Source organism: Petaurus breviceps, unplaced genomic scaffold (assembly GCF_028583685.1).
Source record: "Petaurus breviceps papuanus isolate PSGF00001 unplaced genomic scaffold, PetGlider_PUasm1.0 214, whole genome shotgun sequence".
NCBI lineage: Eukaryota > Metazoa > Chordata > Mammalia > Diprotodontia > Petauridae > Petaurus > Petaurus breviceps.
Window position 1 is genome coordinate 10019560 of NW_027185863.1, and position 16846 is coordinate 10036405.

At 40.1% G+C, this 16846-nt stretch overlaps 1 protein-coding gene across 1 annotated transcript in view; it reads right to left on the reverse strand.

Moving 5' to 3' along the window:
• Nucleotides 1-388: 388 nt before the first annotated feature.
• GRK1 (G protein-coupled receptor kinase 1) overlaps nucleotides 389-16846 on the reverse strand; it is an 18786-nt gene continuing 2328 nt past the window's right edge. Inside the window, exons 2-7 of the mRNA XM_069093951.1 lie at nucleotides 15212-15339; nucleotides 12946-13103; nucleotides 11407-11490; nucleotides 5614-5738; nucleotides 3245-3446; nucleotides 389-687 (exon numbers count right to left, since the gene is read on the reverse strand). Of these exons, the coding sequence (XP_068950052.1) occupies nucleotides 389-687; nucleotides 3245-3446; nucleotides 5614-5738; nucleotides 11407-11490; nucleotides 12946-13103; nucleotides 15212-15339 (996 nt within the window). The remainder of the gene's footprint in view (nucleotides 688-3244; nucleotides 3447-5613; nucleotides 5739-11406; nucleotides 11491-12945; nucleotides 13104-15211; nucleotides 15340-16846) is intronic.

The window sequence follows — 16846 nt, forward strand, 5'->3', positions numbered from 1 at the left end:
TATTCTGACCCAGTATGAGGTCAAAAGAAACTTCTTATTATAGATTAGAAAGTTATTACACTGCAGTCCAGCATGGCCACCCTTCAGCACACACCCCTTTTCTTTTCTTGTTCCAGGTAGAAAAGCTACTGAGTGATTAGCTGTATTGCTAAGAAGGTTCTTAGACTAGGGGCAGCCTATAGCAGGCAAAGCCTACTTGCTTAAGAGGGTAATGAGATCTTAATCAATTAGATGGACTGATATCTGAGTACAGTGGAGATTTCCAGATTTTTAAATCATTATTATTTGGTTTTACTAAGTAGACTGGTCTTTTCTCTCTTTCTTGGCCTGGTCTCCCAGTGTTAGGCTTTCTATGAAAAAGATTCTCAGGCCTTCAATGAGCTTTTCTCTAGGAGATCAGACACATTCCTGACTTGGATGCTTGGGATGGCTCTTCCACGGCTATCCCCTTCATGTCATCTGGCATCTCGCCATCAGCACGCCACACATTCAGGTCCCCAAAAATACCCATTTCAATCATCTCTTCCTGCCAGGGTATGGGACAATTTCCAGTTGCAAATTCCTGAAAGAACTCAGTATCTGCTTTGTCAAAGACAATCCCTTTAACAGTGGAAAAGGCACCAACATCCTGGATATTCTTTGCATAGACAGTTCTAGAGTCTGGGATAAAAGGAGGTATCAGCATACCTGTAGGGAGAAAAAAAATAAGAAAGACTAGATGGACCAAGATAGAATAAGGAAAGAAATAGCTGGTCAAGCAAAGGAGAAATAAACTAAAAACTATTTTAATAATAATAAAAATTGCTGCTGTTGTTATTTTGACTAGAGACATTGCCCAGTGTCTAGTAGAGAAAGTGAAACATGTCTAGCTAGATCAGAAACTCTCTGAGGACAGGAACTGTATCTCATGCTTCTTTGTATGGCCCAGAGTTACAAGAATAATATAGGGTATATTGGAGTTATTTAATATTGTTGTTATTGTTGTTGCTGCTGCTGAATCATTTCGGTTGTGTCTGACTCTTCATGATCCCATTTGGGGTTGCCTTGGCAAAGACACTGGAGTGGTTTGCCATTTCCTTCTCCAGCTCATTTTACAGATGAGAAAACTGAGACAAACAGGGTTAAGTGACTTGCCCAGGGGCACACAGCTAGTAAGTGTCTGAACCCAGATTTGAACTCAAGATGAGTCTTCCTGATTCCAGGCCTGGCACTCTATCCATTGTGACACCTAGCTGCCCCAATTGCTCAATGCAATTTGAAAATTCTTTATGGGGTTTGCAAGATTAAATTGGGAGCATTGCAAAGCCCCCAACCACACCCTCAGATTCTAAAATATAATTGAATGCATTCAATCATGTTCTCATCACCTCTTGCCCAGACACGTGTAAAAAACTCTTAACTGGCATCACCACATTCCATCTTTCCCCACTGCCAGCCACGCTAAACCAGATTATCCTTTCTATAGAACAGCTTTAATCACATCGGTCTCCTAACCAAAAACCTTCAATGGCTCTCTAAACTGCTCAGTCTGGCATTCAAGGCCTCCCGTGGTGTGAAATTTACCTTTCCAGGTTTATCCCCCACTACATAAAACCTCTGATCTCATCAGACTAATGCTTTTTTTTTTTTTCCATTTTTGCATGTTTACTCATGCTGGCAATTTATCTCAAATACCCAACCCTCTAAATACATTCATCTCTCATTTCCTTCACTTCAAATGCCACCTCTTCCTTGAAGACTTCCCTGATCATCCAAGCTGGGTGTCAGTTTTTAAAAGTCATAACACTTACAATCTGCACTGTTCAAAAGTCTTTATTTCTCACCAGTAATTCTCTACCATGCCTCCAGAAAGCCCTTCATTTTGGGAAAATGAAGAAAAAGACTCCAGCAGTGGAATTCACACCTGGAAAGTACCTCCTACTTCTAGGCCCTCCCTCAGATTAGATGGTTCTTCCCAGAACCTACATTTAAGGAGGGTATGCAGGGCAGGTCTTCAGTTCTGTCCTGTCTGCACTGCAGACTTTCTACCATGCCCCAAGCCACCCAGGCTACCCTTTTCCCCACCCTTCATTCCTACTCTTCAACTTCCCTTTATATGTTATCTTCTGTTATCCTCCATTAGAAAGGAAACTCCTTGAAGGCAGGGACCATCTTTTTCCTTATATTTTTCCCCTCAGGGCTTAGCCCAGTGGCAGTAAGTGCTTAATAAATGTTCCTTGACTGAATAGCACCTTTCTTATTCTGCCCTGTGTCCTACTTATTTGTGTACATCTTACACACTAGACTGCATGCCAGGTCTTAGACCTGAATTCAAATTTATGTATTACTTATTCAAATTTATCAGTCATTTAATATTTCCATTGGACAAAATTCAGGTCCTTTCTTTTAAGAGTGAGTTTTAATAGAGTTAGAACTAAAAGATACCTCAGAGACTTTTAGTCACTTAGACCTGTATTCAAATACAGTTTCAGACACTTACTAGCTATAAGTCACTGCACAAGTCACTTAACCCTCTTTGCTTCAATTTCCTCATCTGTAAAATGAGCTGGAGAAGGAAATGGCAAACCACTTCAGTATCTTTGCCAAGAAAACACCAAATGGGGTCGACAAGACTGAAAATGACTAAACAACCACATTAACAACAACAACATATATGCATATATGTGTACGCACACATATGTGTACATACATGTGTGTACACATGTGTATATATGTGTGCACATAATATATACACATTATACAGCATATTCCAAAAGTCTTCATATATTTTAAGCTATTAAAAGGTATGTTTATATTTATATAAATATATTTTATATAATATTTATATATTATATTAAAATTATATATAATATTTATATATTATTATATGTTTATATACAATCAACTATTAAGCTGATGTGTGTGTAACTGCACTAAGACTTTTGGATGACCAGATTTTAATTAATTATAAATTTAATTATAATTAAATAAAAATTAATTAATTATCTGCGTCTATGTTGTCTATATATGATCTCTCCCAACATGCCAGAGAAGCTCCTTGAAGTCACATAATATTTTTTTAAAGTATTTGCATCTCCAGTGTTTAGCACAATGCCTGACTAATAGACACAAGCAATTGCTTGTTAAATGCATGAACGATGACCAAATGTGCAAAGCTCTTTGCATACCTTAGAGTGCTATACACAGGTCAAATATTGTTACTATTTTTTTCAAGTATGGCTACACTAAGTCCTTGGTACAGTACCAGCTTCTAGCTGCCTCCAGCTGATATCCTTGAAAAGGATGTTGACTCGGAGTTCATCACAGTTGCCATTTTTGAATCCAAGGCGCTTCCCTGGGTCTTTCTCAAGAAGGGCTTCACAGAAGTCCTTGCTGGCCTTGCTGAATTTCTCCGTGTACTTCACAGGCTCAGAAATAATTCTCTGTTTGAGTTCTTTATTTTCAATCTAAGGGGAGAAAACACTGCAGCCAGTTAAACTATACAGACAGACAGAAGTAACTAGTGGCCAACCATAAGCAAAATTGCAAAGCTGTTGAATTTGGGGGCCCTACTCCAGTCTATTTAGATCCCCAGTACGCTTGAACTACATTTATCCCCTACATTTATCCCACCAAAACATGCTCCTAGGAAAGGATGGGGGTCAGTGGGAAGAATACTTGCTGAATTTGGAGTATGATAACCCAAGCTTGAATTACTGCTCTGCCATTTACCACCTGTGTGACTTTGGGTAAGTAGCTTCACCTACTTAGGCCTCAGTATCCCTATCTGTCAAATGAGGGGGTTAGAAACCAGGAAGTCTCTGAGGCGTTTTCCAGTTCTAAATCTATTAAAACCTGTTCTTAAGAAAGGATGTAAAATGTGTCCAATGGAAATATTAAGTGATTGATAAAAACTCACTATCCCTCTAAATTGGAACCTGAAAGAAATTTAATTACTTCCTTAGTAGTTATAGACTGCCAGTATTTTACTTTGATGGTCTGAGGAATAAGATTTGTTTCTTTGACTTTACTAAGAGAAAGAGTTGCTTTGATTTTTGTTACTTCTGTGACCAGAGATGTAGGTCCTGCTGGCAAAATCTGGGCAGTTTCTTTCTGGTTGGCAGTAGTTCCAGTTCAAAGGAATCTTGTTTTTCAGTTTGTGAACTGTGCACTATAAGACTGAAGAAGCTGAACCACAAGATAGGGGGACAGGGTCCTGGAATCCCAACCCCCAAAAGTACAAGGATTCAGGCATTCATTCAAGGCTTTCTTCTCTGATTCTTCACTTGACAGAGCTGGAGAAGCCTTCTCTTATGGTGAAAATCCTGTTCTATCCCCTAATCCTATTTACCCACGTTTCAAAATCCCGTCATAACTCCTCCATAAATTTTGCCCAAGAGTAGAAATTTGGGAGCTCTTTGAAGAATGAGGGGAAGACATAGGAAATGAATATAGTTTAAATCTTGTTCCATGGTTTGGGATGGTAATTAATAAAATTAACTAACTGAAGGTGGTTTCAGGTTTGGGCAAATCAATGAAAATTTAGTGGGATCAGGGTGCTGAAAGAGGCATAAATAGAGTTCATGGTTAAGTTCACTGAAACTTAGAAAAATACAAGGATGTATGTTATCTAAAGATGCTTTATCTGACATATGGGATGTTATTTGTTGTTCCAAGAACTATTCTGAGACATGAATCTAAATCTTGTCTCAGATCCTTACTAGCCTATTCCAGAGATATCTTTCCACCGGGAGTGAATGCTAACATAAAGAAGCCCCTGACACCGTTTCAGAGAAACCAAAGAAGACTTATATGAATTGATACAGTATAAAGTGAGCAGAATCAGGAGAAAAATTTGTACAGTAAAAAGTTTTGTTGTTAAGTCATTTTTCAGTCATTTCTGACTCTGTGACCCAATTTGATTAATTAATTAATTGATTAAAAAAAAACAAACCCAGTTTTCTTAGCAAAGATACTGACATGGTTTGCCATTTCCTTCTCCAGCTAATTTTACAGATGAGGAAACTGAAGCAAACAGGGTTAAGTGACTTGCCCAAGGTCACACTGTAGTGTCTGAGGCCATACTTGAACTAATGAAGATGAATCTTTCTGACTCCAGGCCCAAAAGTAGCAATATCATAGAATAAATGATACAATAACAACACCACTATAAAGACAAATAAATTTGAGGACTTAAGAACACTGGTCAATGCCATGACCAACCATGATTCCAGAGGACCAGTGATGAAGTATGCTCACCACCTCCTGACAGAAAGTGAACTTACATTGAGACATGTATTTCTTGGACATGACCAATCCATGAATTTGTTTTGTTTGACTTTGCATATTTGTTAGAAGGGGTTTGGTTTTTGGTTTGTTTTTGTTGCTTTTTTAATGATAGGGCAAGTGAGAGGGGGAGAATAGAGAGTTTTAATTTTAAAAAGAAATTAGAAAAAGAAATAAGTTCTTGAAAGCTGAAGTTGCAATCCCAGAATATGTGGAAATGTCTCTGCCTGACATCCAACCCTCTCTCCACTCTCATCCTCCATTCCCACCACTGTAAATAAAATTCAGTACCAAAAGACCATCAGTGTAAACATAGATGCACCTTGCCAAGAAAGCAGATTCTAATACCTTTTCTCCTCTGGCTCGAAAGGGTCCTCTGGCTGCAATCATCTCATATAATGTAACCCCCAAGGCAAAGTAGTCCACGGAGAAATCATATTCCTCACTCCGAAGTAATTCTGGTGCCATGAAACCTGCAAAGACATTAGCACCAACTGAATGCCAAATACAGAGATTACAGCTGTACTAGCTGTGGAAATGATGCTTTAATGAAACCAAGAACAGTAGAGGATATAATGCGAATACTCAGTTCTCTGCCTCAGTGTACATGTAACCCTAATGGGAAAATGACAGAAACATTGCACCAGGATTCACTGGAAAAGAAGAAATTTCCTCTTTTCTGTGTATCTGCTGGGATGCATTGGGAATCTGTGCCCGAAGCAGATATGGTAAATAGTCAGTCGACAAATATTTCTTAAGCGAAGATGTGCCAGGCTCTGTGATAATCACTGGGATACAAAGAAAGGAAAAAGAAAGTTAGTTTGTCCTACATTTGGCTTAAGAAGTGACTTCCTCTTGCTTATTTTCCTTTTATGTCCATAAAAGGATAATCAATAACAGTAGCAATTCCAGGCCCTAGTCCAGGGCCTCATGCTTTGGAGGAACCACGCAGCTGCTCCCTAAGGGGCCTACATACAATGTCAACATTCTAGAAGGAAAGGAAGCAGTTTAGATAACTGGTGCTTTAAGAAAGGGTGGAGGAGGGGGAAGAGGGTGGAAATAAGAGGTATTTAATCAGCACGAAGAGAGAGGGGGGAGATTGGCCCTCTGGTTACAATTCATTTCCACACACCATTTCCTGTGGTCATTTTTGAAATCTCCCCTATTTTTTCTTTTACAAAGGTTATCAGTGATACTCATTTGAACTAAATTTCGCCTATATAAAAAATGTTGAGAGCCCCACAAAGATGATTTCCCTCAGCCCTGATGATTTTTTTTTTTTTTGCTTTTTGGGGGGGAAGATAGGGCAATTGGGATTAAATGACTTGCCCAGGGTCACATGGCTAGTTTTTGTATTAAGTGTCTCAGACCAGATTTGAACTCAGGTCCTCCTGACTCCAGGGCAGGTACCCTATTCACCACACCACTACCACCTAGCTGCCCGGATTATTTTCCATGACAAACAACCTCGGACTGAAACATAATGGAGTTCCAAATTTATGAGATTATTTAGTATTCCAATTCTAAGTGTACTAATGTGGTATTTCACATGAAGAATTGTTCCCATTCTGTTCCAGTAAAAATGGTAACAACAACAATAATAAAACTAGCATCTATATAGAGTTTTAAGGTTTGCAAAGCCTTTATCTGTGCTCTCATTTGATTTTCACAACAACCCTGAAGAGACTTGCTGGGGACCACACGTTTGGCTTTCCCATCTGTAAAACAAGGGAATTGGAGATGATCTCTGAAGCCCCTTTTAGTTCTGATATTCTACCCACCTGTGAAATACACAGCATTTATTCAAATGAAAACATGAGGGCTTTTCTTCATGGCAATGACAGGGGGGCCCTCTAGTGGAAATGCCTATTAATGTGATGAGCAAAATCATGTATTGTAATCACTGCCAAAATGAGGCAGCTCAAATGCCATCTCAACATTTGGATTTGATTTAGGGTTTTTTTATAATTAAAATTTGATTTAATTCTGTAACATTTTGGTATAGCAGTTGCTTACATTTCCCTTCTGAAACAATATCATCCCATATTGGGGATCTACAAGACATAGATCCGAATAGGGGAACACCTTTGAAGGCAAAGAGGACTTGAGGTCAAGTCTCACCTCTGACACGTTCGGAGTGTGACCCTGGGCAAGTCATTTGACCTCTGAGTGTTTTAGGTCAGAGGCATCAATCACACCACCCACAGGCTGCATGTGTTCTGCAACACTCCTTCCGGTCTGAACCATATTAAAATGTGGTTCCTATATGATTGTTAAGGTGTTGATGTAGTAAAAACAACACAAAAAGGAATATATAAACATATGTGGTTTTATAAGTCAATACATGACTTTTAGGGTCCCTTATGTGTGCTTTAGTGGTGCTGGTTTTTATTTGAGATGGACACCACTGATTTAAGCAATTCTCTGAGGCTCTTGGTTACAGAGAAGGTACTGACCTGAATTAGCAGAGAGGTTCTTTAATTGAGAATTCCCTATGACAAAGAAATCACAGGTCCAGTCTCTTACCCTATTCCTATCCCTACCTTCAGATGTTTTAAAGAGAATGAATAGAGAACTGGATTGCCTTTGGGGAACTGAAAGTTTCTTTTAGTAACTCCCTAAGCTTCTCCCTAGAACAAGACTTACTTTTTTTAAATACCAACATTTCACTTGTAGTATGGACTCAAGTCATAGAATGCTACAGTTTCTCAAGAATTAAAATTCAGTATCTTTCAGAGGGCAATGGAGAAGCATATGGTGGCTGCAACATATTCCAAAAAAGGGATTTTGAAGAAGATAGTGGTACAGTACAGAGTACACTGACTTATAAGATCTGGATTCAAATTCCACCTTTGACACTTACTACATATATGACCTGAGGCAAATTGCTTCACCTCCCTGGGTCTCAATTTACTCATCTGTAAAATGAAGAAGATGGACTACATAGCTGCTGACTACTCTGGACTACATAGTCCCTTCCGTCTCTAAAGCTATGATCCTATAAACATTGGAATAAAAGAGGTCATCAGAGAGATGTATGATTAAAAAAGAAGCTGGGATGGTCATATGACCAGAGCGGTTTCATGATTTTATGAAAAAGCTAGGAAGGACCTATCAGCATATTGGGTGGGCCCCCTTTGATGAACTTTTGGGAAGGCATGAACAAGAATCAATCGCACATGATAGAAAGAATTAGATGGGTTACATTTTTGGAGGGAACTTCCACATGGATGAGATTGTAGAACCATTTGTGTTTTGAGTTTCATAAAATGTATGACTCAAGTTTTCATAGTGATTGGGAGAGGTGAAAACTTCTCAGACCGTATCCTAAAATCTAGTAAGGTTTCTTGTGGGAACAGGCCTGAGTTTCAGTTTCACCCTTCCCCCTTCTTTACCACTACCATATAAGCATTAAGTCCTTTAGGACCCTTCCCCCTCTCTGGCTTTAGCGTTTCCCAAATAAGGACATGAACATTTGAATTGGATATACCCTGTTTCCCTGTTCTTTGTCTATTTTCGTGCAGACTATAAGCCCACCTCCCAGCCAATCAATGGGAATGAGGGAGAGTGGTGGGAGGGGATTTGCTTATGCTAAGGTGTATAATCTCAGTTTATCTTCTGTAACATGCCTCATTCCACTGGTCCATACTGGTGGAAGAGATGCCCTTTTCTCGCAAGAACTGAATAAAAGTTTCATGTTCTTACCTTGAGACATCTCTGACTTTTAATTTTTGGGGTCCCCATGCCCCACACAGTTGTAAGTCTATACGATCATAAATTTAGAGGTAAAATGTAGTTCCTACTACATGAATCTAGAGTTGGAAGGGGCCACAGAGTTATGGAAGGGATAGGAAAATGTTGAGTTGCACCCAGTGTTTGGGTGAGCTACGTGAAGACCCAAGCAAGAGTCAGGGCTTATGTAACATGAGATCAGGGCAAAATGAAAAAGCAAACCAGATTATCATGACAGCCTCACTCTGACTCCAACCTCAGCACTGCCTTGTTTTTATTGTTGAATTTATTGAATGATGAACAAGCCCCAGATTATATCTTCTCAAGTGATAAGAACCATCATATGATTTCATATGTCTTTTGTTATTGTTGAGTTGTTTCAGTCATGTCTGACTCTCCATGACCCCATTTGGGTTTTTTGGGTTTTTTTTTTTTGGCAAAACTACTGGACTTTGCCATTCCTTCTCCAGCTCATTTTATAGATGAAGAAACTGAGGCAAACAAGGTTAAGTGACCTGCCTAGGGTCACCCAGCTAGTAACAGTCTCAGGCTTTATTTGAATGCAGGAAGATGAGTTTCCTGATTCCAAGTTCAGTGGTCTATCCACTGTGCTACCTAGCTGTCTTTTCATATGTCTCAATATAACCAAAATCATGCTATGACAATTTAAAGGGCTTTACTGCTTTTTGTAATTAGTGAAGGGTTTTGCACAACCATCTAGCAGCAGTATATGGTTAATGGTTTTAGGGAAGAAGACTAACCCATCACTTTAAATTACATTGACTTCCTTCCCACTTAAAGAAAGCCCACTTAAAGCCACAACCACGATATTTAAGCATTATTCTCAATACAAAAGCTTTGGATGAACAACTGGACCAAACCACTATATTTTCTTTTTTTTTTTTTTAAGGGGGGAAGACAGGGCAATTGAGGTTAAGTGATTTGTCCAAGGTCACACAGCTAGTAAGTGTCAAGCTGAGGCCACATTTGAACTCAGGTCCTCCTGACTCCAGGGCCCGTGCTCTATTCACTGCACCACCTAGCTGCCCCCCTACCACTATATTTTCAAAAAAATATAGCCTGGAAGTCAACTGCCAGACCCTAGGCTCTCATCTTCAAAGTGTTAGCAGAAGAAAGTCTCACAGATGACAGGTACTATCTGGTTTGGGGCTTTGTATCCCAAGTACCTAGCACAAATGCCCTGCACATAATAGGTGCCAAATAAATGTTTGCTGATTACCATATAAAGAGGGATAGTCTCTTAGATAACAAGGCATCAACAAAACAATTACAGATTATGATCATTGTGTGACAGTTGGATGGAATAATTTCTAGAGCACTGAACTGGAATCAAGAAAATCTGAATATAAATCCTGCCTCAGATTATTTAAATGGTGTGACCCAGGCCAAGTCATTTAACTTCTCTCAGGGTCAATTTCCTCACTTGTAAAATATGGATTATAATGGACCCTATCAGGGCTATTTAGAGGATCAAATGATATTACATATGTAAAGTGCTTTTCAAATTTTCCAAGTGCTATATAAAATCTATTATTATTATTAATTAGAGGACACAATGGGGTCGGTGAGATGATGAGGGTTGGGAAGATAAGGATCAAAGCAGTAACAGATTGACAGGGGAGACATGAGCCACCTCCCTACAACCACAAGCCCACCACTCCTCTAAGGTCCCAAGGGAGGACTGCATTTCTTCCCCTCCCCATCCTAAATGACTCACTCTCATGACCTTGGGCAAACCACCACCCCTTAGGGCTTCAGTTCCTGATCTGTAATTTAGGGAGTTGGACTAGGTAGCCTCAAATGTCCCTTCCAAACCTAAGGGGCAGCAAGGCAGGAAGACACCCACCAGATTGCCGAATTCTCTTGCAAATGCTGTGTCTCCCAATTAGAGCAGGAGCTGCCTTGTCTTTTCTTTTTGCATCCCCAGCGCTTAGCCCATAGCTTGGCACATAGGAAGCCCTTAATAAATGCATTTCTTTTCATTCATTTGTCCTGTGCCTAAAGTTATGACCCTACAACCTGATTTGGGGAGGTGGAGGTACAGCATTGCTTCTTTAAGAATTTCTCATACCGATGAAACAAATTGACAACCTCCCCTATTTAAAAAGGGAATAATTCGGGGTGGCCAGGTGGCACAGTGAGTAAGAGCCCTGGCCCCAGAGTCGGGAGACCTGGGATCGAATCCGGACTCAGATACTTAGCACCACACCTAGAAATAACTGGCCATGTAACCTTCAGCAAGCTACTTAGCCCCAATTGCTTTAAAAAATAAAATAAAATAAAAATTAAAAGGGAATAATTCTTGGTTTCTCCTAAGCCAGGACTTGGCTGAGTAGTTCCTCTTGCTCTCTTCACCACCCTAGGCACTACAGACTGACAGGCGTTTACCTGGGGTGCCCGCGTAACCTTTTGTCTTTGTCTGTCCTTCCTTTAGTTCCACAGCAAGGCCAAGATCAGAAATCCGGACATTCCCTGAAAAGCAAACATCAAAAGTGGTCAGATGAGGGCAAACATAATAAAGGAAGAAGGCGTACCCAGCACCTTGCTGGAGCCACAGTGCAGCACTCTGTACACACCCCGCCCAGGAAGGCAATCAGTAGTCTAAGGTCACAGCTCAGAAACAACCTCTTCCACTCCTCTCCATTGGCAAGCCTTAGCCAAGTTCAAATGAAACAAAAGCTAAGCTTCAGTCTTCCACAATCAATTAGAATTTGCAAAGACATTTTCTCCCCAAAGCTAAACCATTCCTGAATTTCTATATGGATTTTACTATGTGGCTTATTAGTAATTATTCGATTCAATAAGTGTTTATTAAGTGTCTTGACCTAATACCAAGACAATAAATGAAACAGTCCCCATCCCCCATAGAACAAAGTATGTCACAATTGCATAGAAAAATTAGTTAAAAGGAAGTCAAAAGCCCATTGTGTATGTGCTTAGGACTGCATTTTAAGAGCTATCTGATGTGAGTCTTAATCAATAAAAATTCACTTATTAGTCATTGATAAGTGCTTTTTATGTGTTGGGGTTTGTGTTAAATGCTGGGGATGAAAAAAAAGGCAAAAAGTTCCTGGCTCCAAGGAATTTGCATTCAAATAAGACACAAAACATATATATAATTAAGGACAGAAAAATATATGTAATTAAAACATTCAAGATAAATATAGAGTAGATGGAAGGTATTTGTAAGGGGGTAGGCACTGGCAGCTATAGTAGACAGAAAGTAAAAATATTTGCTAGGAATTTGACCATCAAATCATAAATATTCACTAGTGATTCTACATGGGGCCGCTAGGTGGCACAGTGTATAGAGCACCAGAACTAGAGTCAGGAAGACTCATCTTCCTAAAGTCAAACCTGGCTCAGACCCTTACTAGCTGTGTGATCTTGGGCAAGTCACTTAACTCTGTTTATTTCAGTTTCCTCATCTGTAAAATGAGCTGGAAAAGGAAATGGCAAACCACTCCAGTATCTCTGCCAAGAAAACCCCACACAGGTCACAAAGAGTCCGATGTGACCAGACAAGTGATTCTATGAATTATAGCCTTTGCATAGTTAAATCATACCTCTGTAACCTGTACCTATCTTCCAAGTTTCACTCAAGTTTGGCAAAAATGACGGATGAGATGCCCATTTGAAAGACTGTTGATGGTGGCCATTTTATTTCAAGACTTCCAATCAAACTTAAGGTACACGTCAATATCCTTTAATAGTATGCCAAAAAACGGGCCCACTCTTCTTAAAGATTATGTGGATCAGTTAGACACTTTAGCAACTTTAAAACGTCAGGTGAGCAGATTGGAACAGAGGCCTCCTTCCCCTGGACCAGTCATTTGGTGACTGTTCATCCCAAATCTGGGGAGAGTACATTGGGGAGCTAAAGGTACTAGACAGACTGGTTGGTTACACAGGGCAGGTTCCGCTTACCATCATTATCCAGCAGGACATTCTCTGGTTTGAGATCCCTGTACACGATTCTCTTCTGGTGGAGGTGTTCCATGCCACAGATGATCTGGGCAATGTAAAAGACGGCTCTTGCTTCCTCAAAACCAGGATTCTCTTCATTGACGTTGTAGATGTGATACCTGGCGGAGCAGAACACAGTGGAAGAAGTAAGTACTTCATGGGGCCTCTCTGTAATCATATCGATAGCTGACATTGTACGAGGTTCACAAAGTGCTTGGTGAGAGATTATCTCCTCTGATCATCATAACAACCCTGTGAAACAGGTGCTATTATTATCGCCATCTTACTGATGAAGGAACTGAGGCCCAGAAAGGCTAAGTGACGTGTCCAGGGGCACACAGCTAGTGAGTGTGCTGCGTGTCAACAATTTGAATGAAAAGCAAAATCATCATCAAGGGATGATCTCTAGATTTAGGGGAAAATGCAATGTCTCACCACTGGATATCTCTAAAAACATTTTGTTCAGTTTTTGGCCCAATTTTCAGTTGCCCAGGGAAATGAAGAACACAGATAAATTGAATGAAAGTTATGGATAATTCCAAGACCTCATGTCAGCTTCTTCCCAATTCAGCCTTTAACCAGAAATACTAAGGAGCATTTTTTGATTACACTTATCAGAATCACAAAATGGGAGAGCTATAACAGAAGATAGAGATCATCTATCAATGTGATCAATCAAGTGATTTAGGAATTAAGTAGCACTAGAACATCAAAGAGATGCTGTAGACAAAGGCATTTGGCCTGGAGTCAGAAAGATGTGAGTTCAGACCCCAACTCAGATACTTACTAGCTGTGTGACCCTGAATAAGTCACTTACCCTCCACCTGCCTCAATTTCCTCAACTGTAAAATGGGGATAGAATGAGATCATGTGTGTAAATTGCTTAGTGCAGTGCCTAGAACAGAGCAAGCTTAATAAATTCTTGTTCCTTTCCCTTCCCCTAAGCTAGAACAATAATCATTCGATCCCCTTCATTTATGAGGTGACTTCATTTTACTTCTTCTTCCACTGTCATTCATTAGCAACACATTTTACATACTATCAAGTTATTATTCTTGTGATATTCTCAACTCTCTCTGTCTGTCTCTGTCTCTGTCTCTCTCTCTGTCTCTGTGTGTGTCTCTCTCTCCAGACCTGGAGTCAGGAAGAGGCCCTGAGTTCAAATGTGGCCTCAGACACTTGCTACCTGGGTGTCCCTGGGCAAGTCACTTATTCCTGTTTGCCTCAGTTTCCTCATCTGTAAAATGAGCTGGAGAAGGAAATGACAAATCACCCCAGTGTCTTTGCCAAGAAAACCCCAAATGGGGTCACAAAGAGTCAGACACAGCTGAAATGACTGAACAACAACAATATATTGGTTATCGCTAGTCTAGTAATGATTCTAACATTATCTTTCAAGGCTCCAATTTGAAGAATAATTATGAAGTTAGCAAAGTTTATCTTTATTGCCCTTATTCTTCTATAACACCCATCTTGCTCCTTCTCCAGTCTCCAAACAACCCAGTGCCCACATACCCTCAAACCCTTCCCCTGGGGAAAAATGCTCAAGTATAAATCACTTAAATATGCTCTCTTCCCCAGGGGTATTGATATAGCTAAGAGCCTAAGGAAAGAAGCAACACAGGAAGGTAAGGTAAGAGATATATTTTGGTTAGTCCTTTTCACCTCAAGGAATCATGGTGTAGTTGTTAGAGAACCAGTAAGAACTAACCTACTGGAGCAGTTAGGTGGCAGAGTGAATAGAGCACCGGCCCTGGAGTCAAGAGGACCTGTGTTCAAATCTGGCCTCAGACACTTAACACTAGCTGTGTGACCTTGGGCAAGTCACTTAACCCCAATTGCCCTGCCTTCCCCCCTCCAAAAAACAAAAAATAAAAAACAAAAAAAAACAAAAACTAACCTACCTCTGACACATCCTGGCTGTTTGACCCTGGACAAATCTCTCACTAGTCTAGGCATCTCTTTAACACCCAAAGTTACAGAAAAAGTACCAACCTGCCTCATCAGTGGGGAGTTTCCTCTACTCCTATCTTCCTCATTCCTATCTCTTCCTGGCAATGTCAAATCGTACCAAGGAGACAGTTTTCTACTATATCTGTTCTGGTTTGCATCCTACTAAGACCCCCCCCCCCAATTAACTAAGACTTCTTTTCATAGAAAGGTACTGTCATATCACTCTGGCCCATACCAACCCTACCTCCCACTTTGGACCAAGGGTTCAATTTACCTTAAGTCTCCTCCATTCATGATCGTCATCACCAAACAGAGGTCAGTTTTGGTTTCAAATGCATAGGCCAAAGAGACTATAAACCTGCTATGGACCTTTGCTAGGATCCTCTTCTCTACCATAGCGCCCTAGAAAGCAAAACTTCGAATAAGTGCACACATTTTAGGCTGAAAAAATGCATTCTCTACAAATTCCCAAACTCAATAGAGAAAATAATATTAATCCATTCTGCACCTTGCCTCCCTCCAAGGGATTCTCTCCATGCCCATAAATATATATGTAATCTAAATAGAAGAAACTGACAATGAGCAAAAATACTTAGCCTTTAGTTAGCAACAAGCAATCTCAAAGAACTTCACCAACACATAGTAGCCCCATTTCACAGATGGAAAAACTGATACCTCATAAAATCATTAAGGTACAAGGGACTTAAAGGGGTCACCTTGTCTAATCCCCTGCTTCCAGGAAGGTTAATGTCTAAAGTAACCAGGTTAGAAATCGCTGCATTTTGCTTTTAAGAGATAGTCAGAGATGACAATTCCACAACCTCCCTTGATAGCCTGTTCCAGTGTTTAATCCCCTTACAGCCAAGCAGTTCTTCCTTATGTCTAACCGAACTCTCTCTTGCTGCAATGTCAGCCCATTTCCTCTTGTTCAGGCCTCTGCAGAGATGGAGAGCAACTGGTCAGTGTCCTCCCAAATCGTTTAATATCTTTATTTTAAAATCTTTTTACTTTCTATTTAAATGTGTCTTTAAAAATTTGTTCTGTCGGGGCGGCTAGGTGGAGCAGTGAATAGAGCACAGGCCCTGGAGTCAAGAGAACCTGAGTTCAAATCTGACCTGAGACACTTAACACAAAACTAGCTATGTGATCTTGGGCAAGTCCCTTAATCCCAATTGCCCTGCCCTCCCCCCTCCAAAGAGAAAAAAAAATTGTTCTGTCAACCTTGGATTTGCAAATAGAAAGAGGAAAAAAGGGGAAAAAGAAGAAATCTTGGCATCAGAAAGGTTTGTATGTAAGCCTACATAGGGGAAAATGTAAATTTCACTTCATTTTTACCCATACCTAGTTAACTTATTGCTATGGAAGAAGACTGTGGTATGATCAGTATTGAGAGAGGGACTGGCTCTGGGGTTTCATTGGCATGAGGAACTCCCATGTGAAGAAATTCCCTTTACCAATATAGGTCAGCACCTACTCTGCCACTCAGTCTTAGAGAGGTCAAGTATCATGCCCAGAATCACACAGATAGAACGAGGAAGAAGCAACGCCTGAATCTAAGTCTTCCTGGTTTCAAAGACAGCTCCTTCTCCATTATGCCAAACTCTCTCTCTTGCACAGGTAAAAGGAATATTTATTACTTAGTTCTAAGACTCCATCATCAGAATTCTACAGGCTTTTCCTTGGAACTCATGCTGTTTTGGATTGATTTAAGATTTTTGTCTTTAACCTCCTCAACTCAATTGAGCAGAGGTATGGCCATACCAAGCATACTCACTATCTAGTTGTATGCTAATTCTCTTTCTTTCTTCCTTCCTTTCTCTTCCTTCCTTCTTTCCTTCCTTCCTTCTTTCCTTCCTTCCTTCCTTTCTTTCTTTCTTTCTTTCTTTCTTTCTTTCTTTCTTTCTTTCTT